This window comes from Xyrauchen texanus, chromosome 1 (assembly GCF_025860055.1).
Source record: "Xyrauchen texanus isolate HMW12.3.18 chromosome 1, RBS_HiC_50CHRs, whole genome shotgun sequence".
Lineage (NCBI taxonomy): Eukaryota > Metazoa > Chordata > Actinopteri > Cypriniformes > Catostomidae > Xyrauchen > Xyrauchen texanus.
Window position 1 is genome coordinate 66,487,527 of NC_068276.1, and position 22,357 is coordinate 66,509,883.

Genomic DNA, 22,357 nt, shown 5'->3' on the forward strand with positions numbered 1-22,357 from the left:
TTTTATAATTTAGATGATTTATTTATTTTGAGTCATTTGGATTTATTAACTTTGTATGTATTTAGCTGTTCTGATTAACTTCGATTTCGGTCAGCTGTGGAAGGAGGAAGAGGTCCTTTGGGTCTTAACCTACGGGCAGCCACTAACGAGACAGGACCGACACAGACTTTGACCTCATGTTTAGTTTGACAGTCTTTTTTGCTGTTCGTTTTGTTTTAAATAAATAATCGAAGGAAACAAGCGACTCAAGCCTTATATTTTGATAATTTAAACATGTGAGTCAGAAGTAGAGCCCGGTAACCTGGCACAGCGGTTTTAAAATTAAAATGGACAAGACATACTGAGTCTGATCAACATCAGTTCTGCTGTCGAGGAAAGAGAGATGGAAGACCAGCAACATCACAGAACACAAGTGTTATTCTTTCTGTTAAAGGTGAGTAATTACTGTAGTAAAGACGAGCAGAAGATGAACTCTGTTTATTAATGACCCAAATGTTCTTCACCACAGACTCAAAGCTCAATCCTGAACTCACATCAGATACTGCAGGAGCTGCACTGACAGGAAACACGGTGACTCTGATCTGTCACATGACTCAGACCGCTGGATGGGACTTTTACTGGTACAAACACACACAGAACTCTGAGAAAAACAAGACAGAAACAAACTCCTACAGAGTCCATATTGATTCAGTGTCTGATGGAGGTCAGTACTGGTGTAGAGCTGGAAGAGGAGAACCAGTTTACTACACAAACTACAGTGATGCATTGTGGGTCAATGTCACAGGTGAGATAAAACATACTGTATTTTCAATTAGTTATTCTGAGAACTTCGCAATAATAAAATATGAATAAATGTGTCTGTCGTGTTCTCCTGCCTCAGACCGTTCATCTTCTCATCTGTTGATTTGGGTGGTTGCGGGTCTGAGTGTCGACGTGTTACTCCTCATCTCACTGATCCTGCTGTGGAGATACAAACACAACAAAGGTTTGTTCATAGTGTTGTTTGATCAATCCTAATGTTCACCACCAAATGAAGTCAAACAGAGAAATGTTTTGATAGTGTCACATAGTCTCAGTGTTTCCCTTTTGGCTGAAATCAACAAATCCTAGTTTACTCTGCATATTAAGGGACACAAGAAAGTATTTGAACATGAAATGACACACATTATCTTTAAGAGAAGTTGACATGTGGACACATCATTGATCTTTGTCTCTATCTACTGTAGATCAGCAGTGTATCAACCAACAGACATCAGTTCAGAATCAGAGGACACGACCTGGAGAATCCCCGACAGAAAACTGTCCTCTACAGTCTGGTCAGACTCAATAACACATTATTCAAGTGTTTCCCTGTAACAGCTGTGTGTGGATCTTTAATCCTCAAACACATGTTTGCTGCCCAGCAGGTTGTGAGGATGTGGATATAAACTATAAGAAAAGCACAGGTAGAGACTTAAATATTTAGTACCAGACTGATCTGAAGCAGAACACAGACAGAGGTGAGAGAAACACACATATAATATCATCATTCAAAAGTCACAATTACAGTTCAAATGATCACGCTGAATGTGCCAAATACAGCTGAAGCTTTTGACTTTATTATTATTATTCATTTGTGTCTTTTAGGTGGCAGTGCTGGAGTCGATGCAACTTATGCTCAAGATTTTAATCACCGAAAGAAAAAAACCCGCAAGAATTGATCAAGTTTATTTTAAAATACACACATTTACATGTAGAAGAAACGCTGAAATCAATCAATGATCAGATCATTAATTAAAAAAGACACCTGACAAGACAAAACTGGATTTCCATGAGATTTTGAGATGTTTTTTATCCTTTACATGCAAAAGTTCGGATCATTTTTCTTGTATTTTGTGTCGGGAAGTTTGTACACAAACCTTCTGCTTTTATAATGCGTTTAGTTAAGAATGACATTATTCTACAATTGTATCATGTAGAGCCTTTATTGTCCAGAAGATGGCGTCAATGTATTGGTGTATGTATTAATCTAACTAACAATCTAAATCGTTCGTTTTTATATTAATCCTGAAAAGTTTCTAAACCACTTTAATCTGTTTATGAAAAGTTTAATATACAGAACTGTGTACAAGTTTTAGTAAAGTGTGGCATTTTCAAAAATAATCTAATAAACCGCTTTTATTTATCAATTGACTTCATACAAAGTGAAGTAAACATGAAGCTAAATCAATATTTTGTGTGACCATCCTTTACCTTTAAAACCACAAATTCTCTTAAATACACTTGCACAAAGTTTCTCTTGCACAATGAGATTCATCTGACTGCAGTTTTTATTCCTCTATGCTAATTTATAAAGGAGTCGACGCGTCCTCTGATTGCGTGTCTTCATGGATCAAACACACTAAATTATTTAATTGGGCAACTCTTAGATTGACGGGCGGAAAGAGAGCCAATCAAAAGCTTTGAAATGAAAGTCCCGGCCATTGACTCGTATTTGAAACGGACAATAAGACTATCTTTCCTCTCTTCCGCTTACTAATTTAAAATGAAAAACAACACCGTTTAAACCTCGACTATTTTGTGAGATGTGTAAGTTTAATTTATCCAGAATAAAGTCGTTTATCCCCTAAATCCGTAGAGTTCGTCTCTGTCGTTTCAGCGCGTCCTATGACAGTGACGTCTTTCTCTTGACGTGTCAGTGTAGGTGACGTCATCACGCATAAAGTTCTCCAGAAACACCTTCAACACACCGCGAGTCTCCTCGTAGCTCAGACACCGACACAGCGAGAGAAACGATGAATAGTGAGTTTTTAACGGAATATTATAACACAAAACGCTTTTGTGCCTCCTTTCCCGCATTATCATATTCCAAACATGATGAAGCGAGTTTGATTCCTACTCGAATGTGTCGTGAAAAACAGCCTGAGAAGTTATTTACATTCTCCTACAGGACCTAGTAGAAACACCACTGAATGAGGAGCAAAAGTCACGTCACTGTTTAATTCTCGCTCTCATCTTATCAATGCAGTTTATTTCACTCAAATATATTCGATGTATTAACAAGATTTATTTTAAGATCAACATGGAGCAGAAGTTGAAATGTTATCAGCTATAATTAATTGTACATGTGGTGACCGACTGCATTTAATGTTATTGGGGGGGCGAGTTGTCACAAAGCTTGTTCTCTCCAGCACTGGTTTTATATTAAGCTTTAGCAATAAAAGAGAGAAACAAAAGACATCTATAATGATGTGACATCTCGGGACATTCAGTAAATAATTACTAGATATTTTTAATGCAGGTAAACACATGAAGCAGAAACTATCCGTGACTAGCGCTTTATGACACTTGTGAGTGTTGATTATGTGGAACTCCAAAATCCACTAAACACACAAGAACAAAAATAACTTCTGACAATTCCAGACCGGAAATGATCCGTCAATGGGATTGAAGTGACTCTTAAAAGATTATCCGGGGTTGATGTGGGTGAAGTCACTGTGGATTTAAGCACTTTCTCCAGTGTGCCAGCTGAATGTCTTTGGGCATGATGGTGACCCTCTTGGCATGGATGGCACACAAGTTGGTGTCCTCAAACAGACCGACCAAATAATCCTCGCTGGACTCCTGCAGGATCATGACAGCGGAACTCCGGAAGCGCAGATCCGTCTTGAAATCCTGAGCGATTTCTCTCACCAGATGCTGGAAAGGCAGTTTGTGAATCAGCAGCTCAGTGGACTTCTGATAACGGCGGATCACTCGCAGAGTCACGGTACCGGTTCTGTAACGATGAGGTTTCTTGACTCCACCGGTGGCTGGAGCGCTCTTACGGGCGGCTTTAGTAACGAGCTGCTTCCTCGGGGCTTTTCCACCGGTGGATTTATGAGCGGTCTGTTTCATTCTTGCCATGACTTCAACAATCTCTTCTCTGTTCTTCACAGGAAATGCAGATGAGCGTCATACCGCTGCTTTATAAAGGCTAGTTCGAGGACGCGCTCAGTGTGAAGAGGCTTGTGATTGGCTGTTATGGATGTCTACGCATCACAGTTGACCAATGAATGAACGGATCGTCTTTTCAAACAAGCGGCGGCAGTTTCCCGCATAGACATAATAAATACATAGACGCCCTATTGGCCGCTGGAGCGTACGTCAACGGGCCGCCATATTGCGGAGGGCAACATTCCCATTTCTCTCATAACGGGAGTTGAGGAAAAATGCCTGCCTCATGTGCTGCTTGGGGCTGTACAAATCGCCGCACTATTGAAAACAGGTCTCGGGGAATTACTTTTCACAAGTAAGACTGAACATTTGTTTTTGGTTGTATTTGGTCGTTATATAATTAGTAATAGTAACGTTAGTTGGCCACCGGAGTTAGTCAGACTAAAATAGCTTGCTTGCGAGCTGTGAAAGTTGAGACATGAGTTGACATGATTTATAGTATAGTTTTATCTTATATTTTATATTATAAAGTAAATTTCCTGAAAATCTAAATATTTTCTTAAAACCGACTTTTATGACAAGTACTGGTTACACCATGTACGAACCACTGAAATCGGTTGATAAATGTAAACGTTATTTTTGTTTTTATCCAGAAAAACCGCAACTCACCTGTTTACTTGCATTTGATTACAGCGCAGTCTTGCCCTCCGCAAAATGGCGGACGCGTTGACATAACGCTGCAACGTTCCAAAGCGGCCAATAGGGCGTCTATGTATTTATTATGTCTATGGTTTCCCGCTCAAGATCTTTAGTTCGGTTCATCTCTATGCGCATGACACAGATGCTTCATTTTACACTCGTGACGTTTCATTTTTTATTTGAATAATGAGTAGCCTCATCAATGATAATAACGAATACGTTTATAATAATATACATTTATATTTTTAATTACAATATTCACAAAATATACTTAAATTAATTATATTTTTCATTGTTACACAGTTTTGAAATACAAATTAAATTAAGCAATCTGACCTCACTTTTAACCCATCATCAACAACCCAAAGAAACAAACTGTTAAATCACAATGTTAGTATATCATCCCTCGGGATTATTTTTATTCTGTCTATCCTGCATTTGTATTTTATTTAGTCTAAACTGTTTGTGCATGTTATTAAATACACTATTGATGTGCAGATTAAATCATCTATATTCTACATTTGCACATATACAACTATCATTACTTCCTCATTCATGATATCTGTATTTTAAAGCTGACACTATATTCCTCCACCCACAATTTTTTTTTTTATATATATGACAATTTTCCTTTCTTACAGTTTTTACACTCTCTTACAGTTCAAGTGTGACTCTTAAAAGACTCTTTGGGTTTATATGAATCAGACTTTAGTTCGTCTTCTTGGGCAGCACAACACCCTGAGCGATGGTCACTCCACCCAAGAGTTTGTTCAACTCCTCGTCGTTTCGCACTGCAGCTGCAGGTGACGGGAATGATACGAGTCTTCTTGTTGTCCTGAGCGGCGTTTCCGGCCAACTCCAGAATCTCAGCTGTGAGATACTCGAGCACAGTGGACAGATAAACAGGAGCACCCGCACCAACGCGCGCTGCGTAGTTTCCTTTGCGGAGCAGCCTGTGCACACGACTGATGGGGATCCTGCCCTGGATGAACGACTTTTAGCCTTCGCTCATGTTTTACTGCTGGTTTTATCTCTGCCACAAATTTTTTATTTGAATTTAGAAATGTAACGTCGTCGTAAGAAACAATACATCGACATGTACCATTAATAGTATTTAAACGAGCCCATCTGCATTTTCTCTCCCTTGTGTTTCGCAGGTGCACTCAACTGGCATGAAACATTCATTGTTCTCATGACACTAATTCGCTGATTGAGCAACACCTGTTCCAGCCTGATTTCACTCCCTGCTTATGCCCTCATGTTTCTCGGTTTCTTCACCAGATGATTATATCAAGTTGAGTACTAACCTCGCTCTCTTTGTTTAGCTGGTCCTGTCCTGTCACTCTGTTGTTTGCCCGCGTAGTTCGGGTTGTGGTTTGCCTTCCAGTCTTCGCTGAGTTTCAGTCTGGCAAATCATGAAGGAATTCCGGTCAATGCCCGCGTGCCGGGGATTTACATTCCTGCTGTTATATTATTGTGAATAAATATTTTGGAATTGTTTCTCCTGCTCCTGTGTCATTATGTCCAACACATTACAACTAAATGGAAAGTACACATTTGTCAAATTTAGTCTTCTCTCACTCATTGAATTTGGCACTTTTTTTAAAAATGCATGTAAAAATGTAAAGTCAAAAACTCAACTTCTTTTTGCAAAGTTTCTGCTTTGCAAAAAAATCACAAGTAGCATTTCATTGCTGCACATATTTTCACTGGATCTGTTGCTATGTTAATTACGCTTTTAATTTCCTAGTAACTGCATGTATTGTTTTGACATGTTGTTGTTTTATCATTATCACAATCTTCTCTTCACATGTGACTTTAAACATTCACACTCTGTTTTCACAGTTTTTCTGTTTGTGTTTGTTTCCAGGAACTCAGAACATGTTGTGTTAGCAGATCTGGTGCAGCAGTTTCACTTCTTTAATATCCTGATACTGAGAGAGTTTAAGAGACTGTTGTGCTTCAGACCTCCTTTAGAGGAGAAATTAACACGTTTTAAATATTATTGTGAATCACAGACAGTCTGAATTTAATTCACTTCAGAGCCACTTTTGTGTCTGATTCAGTCGACATGATTTGCATGTGTGTATTTAGATGTTCATGTTCAAGTCTTTGCTCAAATTAAAGAGGAACATCTTCAACAGCTTGAATGCACGAAAAGAGAAGTTACATCTTTTTTTTCTTTTTTTGCATTGGTCATTAGCGCCTATCATCGCCCCTTTTATTTCTGTCTCTGAAGTGTGAAATGACGTTTGAACACATGAAGGGTTTGGTTTAGACAGGCAGCACAGTTTAAACTGATCATTAAAGTGACAGTATGGAGTCCAGTGTGCTGCCTCTTATACTCTGTGAGTATTTTATTATATTCTATATTATCTTCTGTTATTTGTGTGTGTGTGAAACACATGATTGTGATGTGGGTGCACAGGTCTATACTGTAGATTTACTGTCTCAGTGTTCATGTATTCTTTATTCTGTTCATATATAAATAATGTTTTGTGTTATAGTGATGATGAGAGTGAAGACTGCAGTTATTACTGTGTGTTACAGATCAAATGCATCTGTCTGTGTTCATGTGAAAGATGATGGACTTGTGTACATGTTGAACTTTGATGTGTTTCATCTCTTCATATTTTATATACTTGTATCTTATTTTATAGTAATAATCTTTGGATTGTCTGTTGAATCAGACATATTTCTGTTTCCGTGAGTTGGTGTTGTATGTGCTGTATCTTTAAATAGACTCTCTCCATCTTGAGCTCTCAGATCGCTCTCAACTTCTCTATTAATCTACGGTCTGTCTGCTGTTCTTATTGAACATGTTTGAGTAATGTGCAGGAGGCCCTATTGTTGTAATATCCCAAGTAGCTTAAATGCTTCCCAATAATGACCCAGATCCGACAGACCAGAGGAAATAACTCGACCCAGTTGCGGTTGCCGGACTCTTGTGAAACACGGTAATAAATGACGCACCAGAATCGGCCCAAGTACACTGGTCCGAGTCTTGGTGATAATACTGAGCCGATACTGCCGGCATAGGGCCACAATCATGGCAACAAAAATTGTACGCTTAGCCGGTACTGGGCCGAAATGTATATGAAATACAAAATTGAATCTATTTAATAAGAAGAGCAAAAGACATTTTGCCAAAGCAATTTTCAAAGCAAGCATTAGTGTGCTTGTTTGCTAAATGAAGTATATAGTTGTACTTGATCTAAGACAGAATTGAAAACATTTAGTGTTCAGTATAACTCTTCTTGTAATCAATTGGTTACCAAATACTACTAAAATATATGTTGTTTAATAAAGACCCCTTCCAGTTTTTATATAAAAAAAGAGCTTTTCTCTAAATTATATTTTTCTCTAATGTTTTTCCACAAAACAACATAATAGTACCTTGTTAAAATCCTTAAGATAGAATCTACTTCCACCTTAAAAAACAAACGTAGAAAAAAATAACACATTATTTTCCTTGTTACATGTTCCTAGTATTTACAGTAAATTATGCATAATTACATGCAGCAAACAGTATTCCTAACCCTATAGTAAGTAAATGTTGTTAATCAATATTACTTAGTATTTAAATGTATAATTACACTGTAACAACGACACCTTAAAATAAAGTGTAACCAAACTTAATAGGCAAATATTTTTCATTTCAAAAGTTGAACTGGAGAATGGAAGCTTTTTTCAATGTAAAATACATTCTCAGTGTTTGTGAGGCTTTAAGTTTCACGCTTGTGTAGTAGTTATGCCTTACCTTGATTGGCTCTAAAATATTTGCGACGGTCAAATTCTCCTCACAGATACATGCCTTAAACTCAGATTTTAGGTGAGCTCAGAGCCTTCTGGCAACACTGAATATATAAGTTATTACATAAGCTTAAACATTTATATGAAGAAACAATAAAGAAAACAAACTGGAGTGGAGGGGGACTATACGCTTAAACAAATTAGTTTATATTGGCCTTATGAATTTTGAAAATGTGTCAAGTTACAAGGATTGAGGGTTTGGCCCTTTCACCCTCTTTTTTTATGGCATCCCCACCTACTACCCCATGCCTACCCCATAACATCTATATCTAAAAGGAGCACATTCCTTTTCCCCCAAGTAAAAATGACACCATGAAAATATGAGAAATATAAGAATTAACATACTGCTTTATATGAACTAAGCAAAAAGTGGCATGAACAAATGCAAAACAAAAAAACTAGAAAACCTCAGGGCCCTCCTCAAGTTAGTGTACCCTAAAAGAGATAAGAGGGGGCACAGACAATGACACATATGGGGCCCTATCTTGCACCCGGCGCAAATGACTTTGTACACTGACGCATGTATCATTCCTATTTTGCACCGGCGCAAAGCGGGATTTTCCCTCCACAGACGCACGTCGGTAAACTAGGAAATGAACTTGCGCTCCCTGGGCGGGTCGGCGCAAAAAGGAGGCGTGTTTCGGCGCAAACATTCCCTAGTGCTATTTTGCAGTTCCAGAAAACACTTGCGCCACTGACCAGAAAAAACCTAGTCTAAAGTCAGTGGCGCGTTGCGCGTTGTTCATAATGCTATTTTAAGCGCGCATGCTTGGCCATAATGTAGCGAGTGCACAATGCGCATACACTTTGATTCTCTCATCAACACAGATGCAGCAGTTTTTATTTTTGCAAATCATACATTATAACAAGGAAAAATATAAACACATGAGGGAAATCATTGTGGTGTCCATGAAGATGTAAAAAAATGCGTCAACCGCAAGGGAACTATTCAATCAACAAGTCATTTGCGATGCTAATAGTAAAACCACCCATGTCTTTGAGAATTATCCAGGCTCGAGCCACGACTCATTTATACTAGCAAACTCTGCCATTCCTGCCATCTTCGAGGGGAATCCCCCGTTGGATGGGTGGCTATTAGGGGACAATGGGTATCCGTTGCTGATGACACCATTTTTGATGCCAGCAACAATGAGTGAAATACGGTTTAATCGAAACACACACACAAACACGCTGTGTCAGTGTAATTGAACGAACGTTCGGCATACTGAAAATGCACTTCAGGTGTTTGGATAGGTCAGGAGGCACTTTACAGTACAGTCCTCAAAAAGTTGCAGCATTCTTTGTGTTTTACACAACATTTCCATAAATCAAGGTTGTGTTGTTGACATAGATGAGGAAACATTAGAGGACTTAAGGAGACGTGATGGTGAACTGCATGTGCCGATGCCACTTAACCCAAATGCCCGCAGCAGCAGCACGGGACAGGAGAGCTTATTTGGCAGAAGAGCTGCTGCGTCATCTATAGTGAGGTAAAGCAAATTAATCTCGGTCTAATGTTCGACTACATTTCAAAAATATAACCATGCATATATTCGTGATTCAGAGAGAACGAGTCCAAAACATCCGAAAATATTTTTTTGTTACATTTCTTTATTTACATTTGTCAAAATGAAAAATCAATATCAAACAGTAATTGATAAAAAAATACACAAACGGAAAATTAGGTTGAAAAGATTTAAACAGAATAAATTTAATTATTTTTCCCTCCTCTGATAGTAATGCGGCGCGCGCCTGGTAAATCCCTCATAATAATAACAATCCGCCATGCAACATGCGCACCTGCTCTTAAAGGGTATGTTGGATGACGCTCTGATTGGTTTATTTCACGTTACGCCCAAACCACACCTATGAATAATGAAGCTAGTTCAGACCAACCCCTTTTAAACTTGCGTCGGGCGCAAGAGTCATTTATCCCGCCGGTAAAATAGCAACAGCGCCCAAGACCCGCCCACAAAGTTACTTGCGCTTTGCGCTTGATACTTGCGTTTCAGATCGTTAAAATAGGGCCCATGGTTAGTTAGTCAGATAGATCTCAGAATTCTCAGACTGAAGACATAAATGGTTAATCTGGTAAATGGTAACAACATTTGGAACATACCGTAGAAAGAATTTGCTTGCTTTAGGGCCACTCTCTTCTTCACCCATCTCTGTCAGATGCAAGCTGCGGCCATATTTTATTAACTTTTCAATGTCCTGTCAATGTTCTTAAAAAAAAAAAGAAAGAAAGAAAAATAATTGATCAATCAGGTGAATATGCCACAAGTTTGCCTGTTCAATCATGAGGCGGGTTATCCTAACTTGGCATAAATGTGTAAATCTGTAAAGTGTAAATGTGTTTTCTATAACGATGAAAAATGAATGAACACTATGATACACAAATTAAACTTACTGAGGACAACATCTTTAATGGCAAGTGGTTCAAAGCCATACTTCCCATTCACTCCACGCCAGTTAATTTGCTTCGCCAGTTGGTTCGTCTTTAGTTTTGTTATTATTCTTCAGACATTTTCTCTTAGACCCCCTGCCAGTCCAAAATAGGTGACCAGAAAGACCATTTTGACAGTTACAAATGGTACAGTGCCAATAAATGATAAAGTATTCATCTTCCTTAGAAGTTTTCATGTCTTACAGCACAGAATCAAAGTAGATTAAATGTGTTTTTTATGACAATAATTAACAGAAAATCCCTTAATATCAAAGTGAAGACAGATGTCTACAAAGTTATCTAAATTAATGAAATCTATAAAATACTAATTCAGGGGTCCAGACTGACTTGGATCTTTGAATTACTATAGGAGATACCAACCGGCTCTACCTTTGGTGAAAGCATAATGGTCAAGCTGGATAATGTCATGTAAACCAATTAAATAATGGCACCAAGGTCAGTGGACGGTCTTCAGCTGCCTTGATCGTAGAAAACTCTACATATAGTTCAGTACAAAAGTATGCTGTCTAATGTAAAAAAAAGTTGAAGATTAGCAGACAGACTGTCGATTCATTAAGTGATAAGCTTTTAAATTGGCTACCATAATTCTCAAGAGAATATCTAGCGCTATATCAGCCATCCCACAATTTTAGCTTCCTTAAAAATAAACAATAGGTCGTAATTATATGTGTAGAAAGGTTTATTAAAATTATGTTATATGTTGGATTATCAAAGATATATTCACCACGGTAGCAAGCTAGAAGTTCTTCTGCCTTTCTGGCGGTGGTGGTTAATCTAACAGCTCCAAAAGCAAGCCAAGTGTCGTCACTAGATGTCACAGCTAGTGTGCGTGTCTTGAAGCAGAGATGGTGTTTTTTTTTTAAAAAACCACTGTTCCCTTAACCATTTTAAGCATGTTTGATTATATGAATTAAATCATTAATTACCAAATGTAGTTACATTTAATGAATTAATTAAAGAAACAAACAACCTCCATGATGACCACCAAAGTTCACCAAAGTTAAGAAGAAAAAGAGATTGTGGGGAAAAAAAGCTAAATAAAAAATAATAATAATTGGAATTAAAATAATAAGGAAATACATTAAATAACATAAAGTTGACAGGGAATGTAACGAAGACTCAGGTAAGTTGGGATCCATAAGCAGTTTATTGAGTATGTGTGACCTTATGAAACTTTGACCAAATTGAGGCTTAAAGGTTCTTGACCATGCCACCTGGTGCCTCTCACACCAAGATATACTTTCCACATTAACTGCTAAATACCTAATCTAAGGCAAGCAGGTTCATAGAAATACACCCAAGATAGACTAGACAGAGACGTGCTTCCAAAAAATAACGATACTTTATTAATCAAATATTATAATTAAAAGAGCCACACAGTCATGATAGCGGCATGGTAGGTGTAAACAAAAAGGCTTGGCCTAAAGGAAGAGACCAAGACTGGTATTGGCTGCTACCAGAGACAATATAATTGACCATACAACAAGGCAACACTGACTCACGGTCAAGGTAGGCTACCGGTCCGGGATAAGTGTGAAGTTCACCAACCGTGCTCTGAACTCTGATGCCTACAAATCAAATACATATACACACCCAGCACGCACACACATAGGCACCGCCACTACAAGCAAGTGATTCAATCAATATTGTGAGGTGCGGTTTACCACTACAATACGCGGTGCAGTGCGCGAAGACGGACCCACAAACCTCTCCTGTGAGCAGCTACCCTAGTACTCTAGAGGAGGGAGACAAGGACGAAGAGGTTGGATAGAAGATACAGCTGGGCAAAATCTTATCAGGACTATGTAAAATACTGGAACAGCCAATACCACTTCAGTCGGACGGGGCACTAGGCGAAGGCCACGGCAACATAACCAAACAAAAGAAAATATTAAAGAAAGGCAAAACTATCAACACACTTAATAATAGGCAAGGCAAAGCAGCAGGAGCAATCTGCCTCAATGTGACATAAAATGACACAGTGGAGAAACAGCCCTTGCACCAGTCTTCACAATCCTTTTAGATGTTGCATCATAATTGCGGTACAGCTACCCGGCGGGTGCCTTGCCCAAGACCTTCGGTAGTACACAGCACGACTACCCGGAAGCGTCTGGCAATCAATCTGACACCTTGGTTGCACAAGGGAACCACGTATCGAAACCGTAACAAGACTGTAGACTTTATCTGGACACCAGGGAATCTCTCTTAGCCCGTTGTAAAAACGGTTTTATAGAAACTGGCCTAGCTGCCAATGAATTGTTAGCCACTCAGCGGCTAGCTTAGCACAGTGACGTCAGGTGGACAAACTTCACCCAGACAGTGTCTACTCTGCCGGTTACACTTGCACAGGTTATAACAGGCAAGGGTCGAGCAACAGACAAACAGGGTAAACATAGGCAGGCAGAGTCGATGTCAAACAGGCAGTAGATCAGGGCAGGCAGCAAACAGTAATATACGGGAGACAGGCGAGAGTTCAATAAAGGCAGGTGGCAGACAAACGTGGTCAGGTAAACAAGGCAAGGTTGGTACACAGCAGATCAGATATGGTAATGTATAACGAGTTCCACGTCATGGCCGCTGCCGTGTGTAGCCGGGGCAAACAAGACTTCGCAATGAGTGAAACAACGGGCAGGGTTAAATAGAGAGTCAGAGATAGGGAACAGCTGTGGTGCAATTAGACCGGGTATGTGGGTTTATGGGAATTGTAGTGTCAGAGTCAATATTCGGGTGATTCAGATCTCCGATGGCCGGTTGAGGAGGCGCCTATCTCGGCGTTCGTGACAGGGAAAGGGCCTTACAACTGATCTTCCAAAGTATATTTTTTTAAAAGATGAATAATTTTGCCATTTAGTAATTCAGCCTAGTTAATTATGTGTGTGTGTGTGTGTGTGTGTGTGTGTGTGTGTGTTAATATATATTACGTTTATGTTTAGGGGCCACTGCTACATAATTTTATGACAAAGTCAAACACATTTGCAACATTGGTAAAAGGTGACCCACCATGAAAAGGCATCTCTACCCTTCCCTGTGCCCCAGTCCCTGATCTGTCCACCCCCAGCACTCAACCTAAATGGTCCAGGTCTGTATGGCCATATCTCACCCAAAATGAGGCCAACACTAATGGTTCATTGTCAGGCCGAATGTGGCTAAATGTGACGTGTCTCAGCCCAAATCGGAAAAATTATTGTCAGAAGTGCACCCTCTTGTGCTGAATGTGTACCCCTCTACCCCTGCGTTGAGAAAAATTAGCCACTAACATCCGTACATTACTGATAAATGGCTGTTACCACTGGAATTTAATGTCAGTTTAACTGTGATGTCTTTATTTTCACACATTCATAAACTGAAGATTATGATTTGTGCATTGCATAAGTGTTGTCTTTTGGATTTCACTCTTTGATTACACTGACTTTCTCTTCTTGAACTGAAAAGCTGGAATAATGCTGGAATACACACAGGAGAGATTGCAGAAGACTTTCTTTATGATGCACATTTTGTGAGAGAATGCAAAAATTCTCAAGAAAACAAAAGCATTTGCAAATTTTTTTCCCCACCCAACTTATTTTTTTACTACCTTGACCCTTTTGGGGATCCGTAGAAGACCGACTCGGGATGTGATCTAATAATTTCTGTTTCCTGTACAGATCCTATGCCGCAGTCCCACATCAAATGAACAAACATGAGCATGGATTTTGTGCACGCCAAAATGAACGAATCTCTCTCTGAGACAACTCGTTCTTTTGACTCATATAAAAGTTTTGTTGAAAATAAAGTTCAAGAACGGCCAATCTGTCGCTGTAACCCTGACACACACACACACAAGATGAGACAGTCACAATGTTGGATGAAAACTGCTTTATTATGAATAAAGCAGTGCAGGCAAAAGTACAGCACGGAAAATCCAGAGGGGAGAATGGTCAGGGTAGCGAGGGTCAAAGCCGGGGAATCAAGATATAAACAAGGGGGTCGAAGACGGGAAAACAGTTAAGAGGAGGGTCGAAACTAGACGAGACTAGCGGGGGGCCAAACTAGACGAAACTAGCGGGGCAACCATACAGGGAACTAAATACAATAACCAACACCCGTGAAACGGAAGTGCTGGGTATTTATAGGGGAAGGTGCAGGTGTAAAAAATGACAGGAGACGAGACGAGTGCAGGTGAAACTAATGTGTGGGGATATTGGAAGCGCGTGAGTGCAAGTGGTGGTCATAATGTTCTGGCTGCTGGGAGCGGGCATGTGAGTCAGAGGAGGGAGATAGCCCACGAGCGAGAGATAGCCCACGAGCGAGAGCTCGCAACAGCACAAAGAGTGTGAGTGCTCGTGGGAGGAAAAAGAGCGTACGAGCCCAGGGGGGCGGAGCGAGGGAGCGGGACGCGAGCACGCCAGCGGAGCGCAAGCGTGCGCACCCGAGGAAGCGGAGGAGCGGGGTTCGTGACAGTCGCTTACTCGCCCTGTCTGTAACATTTGTAGCTGGCAATGACAAAGATGATGACGATAAGATTAAGATCCCAATTGCAGTTAAATAATCAAAACGTGAAATCCAAAAACCCTAACTATAAACATGAATAAAACATAACATAAACTTGAAACTTAAACATGAACATGAACATGGTAGGCAAAGCTTAAACTTGACATGAACTTGAACACCGCTACACAACTAACATCAATACTCGACAAGAGACAATAGCAAACATGAGGGCTTAAATACATGGACATCTGGAAACATAAGCCAATGGACAAACAGAACTCTAAACATGATAACAAGACAATAATCTAAAACCAATGACAAACTAGAACTGATAACAAAGTAATCAAACAATGAACCAATGAAAACAAGACACATGAACATGGAGGGAAAACAGGGCATAACATTACTAGGAAACGGGAACTTAACTTTTCAAAATAAAAGACAAGGAAAACAGGAACCAACAGCATGAACATGACACTCGCCCTGTACGTCTATGTGTAAAAAGATCACCAGATTGCTATAAACAAATTATACTAATCGTTAATAAATGTAACAAGCACAAAACGCTAAAAGAGCATTGATCAATACAATTTGATCTTCAGTAAATGTACCCGGGCACCACAGGAAGACTGAAAATTGGGAGGTGTAGTATGAAAATGAAAAATGTTATGGCATCTGATTTTTTCTGTTTTTTAACAGTTACTGTTAAATGTTACATTTCCTTAAATCAGTGTTTCCCAACCACTATGCCATTGCACACTAGCGTGCTGTGAATGATCAGGTGTGCCGTGGAAAATTATAAAATTCCACAAAATAAATAAATGCATGAAAAAAAATTTATAATTTCAGGGATTTAAACTCCTCACCTTTCGGTGAAATTCACCTTTTGAAACCATAATCGGTCACTTTTTTGATTGTGAAGAGCAATGATTAATGTGCAAAAGTGAGTGATATTTATACGCGTAAAGGGTCATCACATGACTCGTATCAGCGCTGCAGAATACACTACGCGTATAAATATCACTCACTTCATAGACTTCAAAGGGTCATCACATGACTCGTGTCAGCGCTGCAGAATACATTGAAGTCTATGAAGTGAGTGATATTTATACACATAAAGGGTCATCACATGACTCGCGTCAGCGCTGCAGAATACATTGAAGTCTACAAAGTGACGCCACTTTACACCAAAGTGTTTTTCACACACGTTTTTGCTTCACCAATAATGTCTTTGAGAGTACTAAGCAACAAGTAATATTTAAAAACTGTCCAAATTTGTGAAGAGACATTGAATGTCTTTTAATTTCTTTATTAGTGGTGCTTGCAAAGCATCACTATTGTAATCTCACATACTTATTATTAGTGGTGCTTGCAAAGCATCACTATTGTAATCTCACATACTTATTATTATACTTTTTATTAGTGGTGCTTGCAAAGCATCACTATTGTAATCTCACATACTTATTTTTATTTTTATACTTTTTATTATTCTATCTCCGTACAAAACTCGGCACCTAACTTCGTCCCGTACCGTTTGGCGTAGACCCACGAATGAGGTGTCAAATCGAGACGGCCTATTGAGGACACGTGTGCTATGACTTTTATAAGCGATCGGAGTACGGTAATTGCCCCAGGGGCAAAAAAGCGCCGAAAAATCCCATAGACTTAACATTGCGACAAACTTTGGCGCGTCACAGCTCCGAGCGAGGATTTCGCAGAAAGCGTGTGATTTGCCATATTTGAAGAGGCTGGCAGGCTCTGTAAGAGCATACCTCAAAATGGGGTAAAAGTTGCACCCCTGGGGGCAGGAGCTGCCCAAAAATGCCCCAATTGACTTACAATGGTGTAGGACGGCCCATGAAATGAAATGGCATTGGGATTTGTATTCAACATAGCTCTGGATCACAGTGTCATAGAGACAATGGGGCGGGCTCATTTTACTCAGACGACCAATCAGTATCTCAGGATCATTTTGAATCTATCAAGCCACGCCCTAGCAACAATTTAGAGCACCTTAGCAACAAGTCCCATACACTTCTAATGAAAGACATCAAAGGGATATCTCCGGATAGAAGTGTCATAGAAACACAAGGGTGGTCTCGTTTCACTCGGGGCAGCAAACAGCCAATCATGAATCACCTCAACACTTCCTAGCCCCTCCCTAGCAACCATTGTCGAGCACCTTAGCAACCAAAATCCATAGAGGACATCTTCCATTCTGAATGTCACACAGGCATGGGAGTTGGTTTATATCATTCATACTGACAAGCAGCCTTTGGAGTTTCATGATTGGCAGCTGCCAAGCCACTCCCTAGCAACTAAACAGAGTACCCTAGCAACCCTTTAGCAGTAACTATATCTCTGCACCAGAAAATCAGAGAAACTTCTGGGTTGATTTATTTCAATCAGGATGGCAAGGACACTTCATTAGTATCACTAAGGTAACTGCCTAGCAACCAGATGGGGTTACCCTAGCAACCGAGTAACAAATCACATATCTCTGCATCAGAAAAACGTAGAGACTTCTGGGTTGACTTATTTCAATCAGGATGGCAAGGACACTTCATTACTATCACTATGATTACTGCCTAGCAACCAGATGGGGTTACCCTAGCAACCGAGTAACAAATCACATATCTCTGCACCAGAAAATAGTACTGACTTCCGGGTTGATTTATTTCACTCAGGATGGCAAGGACACTTGATTACTATCACTATGGTAACTGCCTAGCAACCAGATGGGGTTACCCTAGCAACCGAGAAAAAAATCACATATCTCGGCACCAGAAAGAGTACAGACTTCCAGGTTGATTTATTTCAACCAGGATGGCAAGGACACTTCATTAGTATCAATATGGTAACTGCCTAGCAACCACATGGGGTTACCCTAGCAACCGAGTAACAAATCACATATCTCTGCATCAGAAAAGCGTAGATACTTCTGGGTTGACTTATTTCAATCAGGATGGCAAGGACACTTGATTACTATCACTATGGTAACTGCCTAGCAACCAGATGGGGTTACCCTAGCAACCGAGTAACAAATCACATATCTCTGCACCAGAAAATAGTACTGACTTCCGGGTTGATTTATTTCACTCAGGATCGCAAGGACACTTGATTACTATCACTATGGTAACTGCCTAGCAACCAGATGGGGTTACCCTAGCAACCGAGAAACAAATCACATATCTCGGCACCAGAAAAGAGTACAGACTTCGGGTTGATTTATTTCAATCAGGATGGCAAGGAGACTTGATTAGTATCACTATGGTAACTGCCTAGCAACCAGATGGGGTTACCCTAGCAACCGAGAAACAAATCACATATCTCGGCACCAGAAAAGAGTACAGACTTCCAGGTTGATTTATTTCAACCAGGATGGCAAGGACACTTCATTAGTATCAATATGGTAAATGCCTAGCAACCACATGGGGTTACCCTAGCAACCGAGTAACAAATCACATATCTCTGGATCAGAAAAGCGTAGATACTTCTGGGTTGACTTATTTCAATCAGGATGGCAAGGACACTTGATTACTATCACTATGGTAACTGCCTAGCAACCAGATGGGGTTACCCTAGCAACCGAGTAACAAATCACATATCTCTGCACCACAAAATAGTACTGACTTCGGGTTGATTTATTTCACTCAGGATCGCAAGGACACTTGATTACTATCACTATGGTAACTGCCTAGCAACCAGATGGGGTTACCCTAGCAACCGAGAAACAAATCACATATCTCGGCACCAGAAAGAGTACAGACTTCGGGTTGATTTATTTCACTCAGGATCACAAGGACACTTGATTACTATCACTATGGTAACTGCCTAGCAACCAGATGGGGTTACCCTAGCAACCGAGAAACAAATCACATATCTCGGCACCAGAAAAGAGTACAGACTTCGGGTTGATTTATTTCAACCAGGATGGCAAGAACACTTCATTAGTATCAATATGGTAACTGCCTAGCAACCAGATGGGGTTACCCTAGCAACCGAGTAACAAATCACATATCTCTGCACCAGAAAACACTACAGACTTCGGGTTGACTTATTTCACTCAGGATGGAAAGGAGCCATGTATTGTATTACCTTGGTAACTGCATAGCAACCACATGGGCTTACCCTAGCAACCGAGTAAAAAATCACATATTTCTGCACCAGAAAATCGTACAGACTTCTGGCCTGATTTATTTATGACCATAATTTTTTTTCTTTTCAAGTTACAACATGCTGTTTGACGAGTTTTGCCACGGCAAGCACCACTCACATTTTCTTCAGGAAATGTACCCATCTAGTTATACTTTTTATTTTTATTTTTATATCTCTTAACAAAACTCGGCACCTAACTTGTCCCGCACCGTTTAGCGTAGACCCACGAATCAGGTATCAAATCGAGCGGCCTATTGAGGACACGTGTGCTATGACTTTATAAGCGATCGAGTGCGGTATTTGCCCCAGGGGCAAAAAAGCAGCGAAAAATCCCATTGACTTAACATTGAGACAAACTTTGACGGCGTCACAGCTCCGGCGAGGATTTCGCAGAAACGTGTGATTTGCCACATTTGAAGAGGCTTGCAGGCTCTGTAAGAGCATACCTCAATATGGGGTAAAAGTTGCACCCCTGGGGGGCAGGAGCTGCCCAAAGTTGCCCCCATTGACTTACAATGGTCTAGGGCGGCCCATGAAATAGGGATTTTTTATTAAACATAGCTCTGGATCACAGTGTCATAGAGACAAGGGGCCTGCCTCATTTTACTAAGGCGACCAATCAGTCTCTCAGGATCATTGCAAAGCTATCAAGCCACGCCCTAGCAACCATTTAGAGGACCTTAGCAACAAGTCCCATAGACTTCTAATGAAAGAGATCAAAGGGATATCTCCGGCTAGAAGTGTCATACCAACACAAGGGTGGTCTCGTTTGACTCGGGGCAGCAAACAGCCAATCATGAATCACCTAAACACTTCCTAGCCCCTCCCTAGCAACTATTGTCGAGCACCTTAGCAACCAAAATCCATAGAGGGATATCTTCCATTCTGAATGTCACAGAGGCATGGGAGTTCATTTATGTCATTCATACTGACAAGCAGCCTTTGGAATTTCATGATTGGCAGCTGCCAAGCCACTCCCTAGCAACTACACATAGTACCCTAGCAACCGAGTAACAAATCACATATCTCTACACCATAAAATAGTACAGACTTCTGGGTTGATTTATTTCACTCAGGATGGCAAGGAAACTTGATTACTATCACTATGGAAACTGCCTAGCAACCAGATGGGGTTACCCTAGCAACCGAGTAACAAATCACATATCTCTGCACCAGAAAATAGTAGAGACTTCCGGGTTGACTTATTTCAATAAGGATGGCAAGGAGACTTCATTACTATCACTATGGTAACTGCCTAGCAACCACATGGGTTTACCCTAGCAACCGAGTAACAAATCACATATCTCTGCATCAGAAAAACGTAGAGACTTCTGGGTTGATTTATTTATGACCATAATTGTTGTACTTTTCAAGAATGCTATTTGACGAGTTTTGCCACGGCAAGCACCACTCACATTTTCTTCAGGAAATGTACCCATCTAGTTTTTATTTTTATTTTTATTTTTATATCTCTTAACAAAACTTCGGCACCTAACTCGTCCCGCACCGTTTGGCGTAGACCCACGAATGAGGTGTCAAATCGAACGACCTATTGAGGACACGTGTGCTATGACTTTTATAAGCGATCGGGTACGGTATTTGCCCCAGGGGCAAAAAAGCGGCCGAAAAATCCCATAGACTTAACATTGAGACAAACTTTGACGCGTCACAGCTCCAAGCGAGGATTTCAGTAGAAAGCGTGTGATTTGCCATATTTGAAGAGGCTGGCAGGCTCTGTAAGAGCATACCTCAATATGGGGTAAAAGTTGCACCCCTGGGGGGCAGGAGCTGCCCAAAAATGCCCCAATTGACTTATAATGGTGTAGGACGGCCCATGAAATAGGGATATTTTATTAAACATAGCTCTGGATCACAGTGTCATAGAGACAAGGGGCCTGCCTCATTTTACTCAGATGACCAATCAGTCTCTCAGGATCATTGCAAAGCTATCAAGACACGCCTTGGCAACCATTTACAGCACCTTAGCAACAAGTCCCATACACTTCTAATGAAAGAGATCAAATGGATATCTCCGGATAGAAGTGTCATAGAAACACAAGGGTGGTGTCGTTTGACTTGGGGCAGCAAACAGCCAAACATGAATCACCTCAACACTTCCTAGCCCCTCCCTAGCAACCATTGTCGAGCACCTTAGCAACCAAAATCCATAGAGGGATATCTTCCATTCTGAATGTCACAGAGGCATGGGAGTTGCTTTATATCATTCATACTGACAAGCAGCCTTTGGAATTTCATGATTGGCAGCTGCCAAGCTACTCCTAGCAACTACACATAGTACCCTAGCAACCGAGTAACAAATCACATATTTCTGCACCACAAAATCGTACAGACTTCTGGGTTGATTTATTTCAACCAGGATGACAAGGACACTTCATTAGTATCACTATGGAAACTTCCTAGCAACCACATGGGGTTACCCTAGCAACCGAGTAACAAATCACATATCTCTGCACCACAAAACACTACAGACTTCCGGGTTGACTTATTTCACTCAGGATGGAAAGGAGCCATGTATTGTATTACCTTGGTAACTGCATAGCAACCACATGGGCTTACCCTAGCAACCGAGTAACAAATCACATATTTCTGCACCAGAAAATCGTACAGACTTCTGGGTTGATTTATTTATGACCGTAATTTTTGTTCTTTTCAAGTTACAACATGCTGTTTGACGAGTTTTGCCACGGCAAGCACCACTCACATTTTCTTCAGGAAATGTCCCCATCTAGTTTAAATATTACCATATCGTTTAGAGACCCCAGTTATTGAACTCATTTAAATTCACCAAAAAAACGCTTCGCGTTTTTTCTCTCT

The 22,357-nt window shown here is 40.3% G+C and overlaps 2 protein-coding genes across 2 annotated transcripts in view; one reads left to right on the forward strand and one right to left on the reverse strand.

The window, feature by feature from the left end:
* Positions 1 to 1,806: 1,806 nt before the first annotated feature.
* On the reverse strand, positions 1,807 to 3,909 carry LOC127643478 (histone H3.2-like). Its single transcript, XM_052126274.1, has one exon. It carries the CDS (start codon positions 3,883 to 3,885, stop codon positions 3,472 to 3,474), a length of 414 nt encoding a protein of 137 aa, XP_051982234.1. The 5' UTR covers positions 3,886 to 3,909; the 3' UTR covers positions 1,807 to 3,471.
* A 3,003-nt stretch (positions 3,910 to 6,912) lies between these two features.
* LOC127642985 (Fc receptor-like protein 3) overlaps positions 6,913 to 22,357 on the forward strand; it is a 244,814-nt gene continuing 229,369 nt past the window's right edge. The window contains exon 1 of the mRNA XM_052125490.1: positions 6,913 to 6,962. Within this exon, the coding sequence (XP_051981450.1) occupies positions 6,932 to 6,962 (31 nt within the window). The 5' untranslated portion in view covers positions 6,913 to 6,931. The remainder of the gene's footprint in view (positions 6,963 to 22,357) is intronic.

Bases quoted from the DNA above. Each gene is read 5' to 3' on its own strand.
- LOC127643478 (XM_052126274.1), bottom strand. From the start codon at position 3,885: ATGGCAAGAATGAAACAGACCGCTCATAAATCCACCGGTGGAAAAGCC.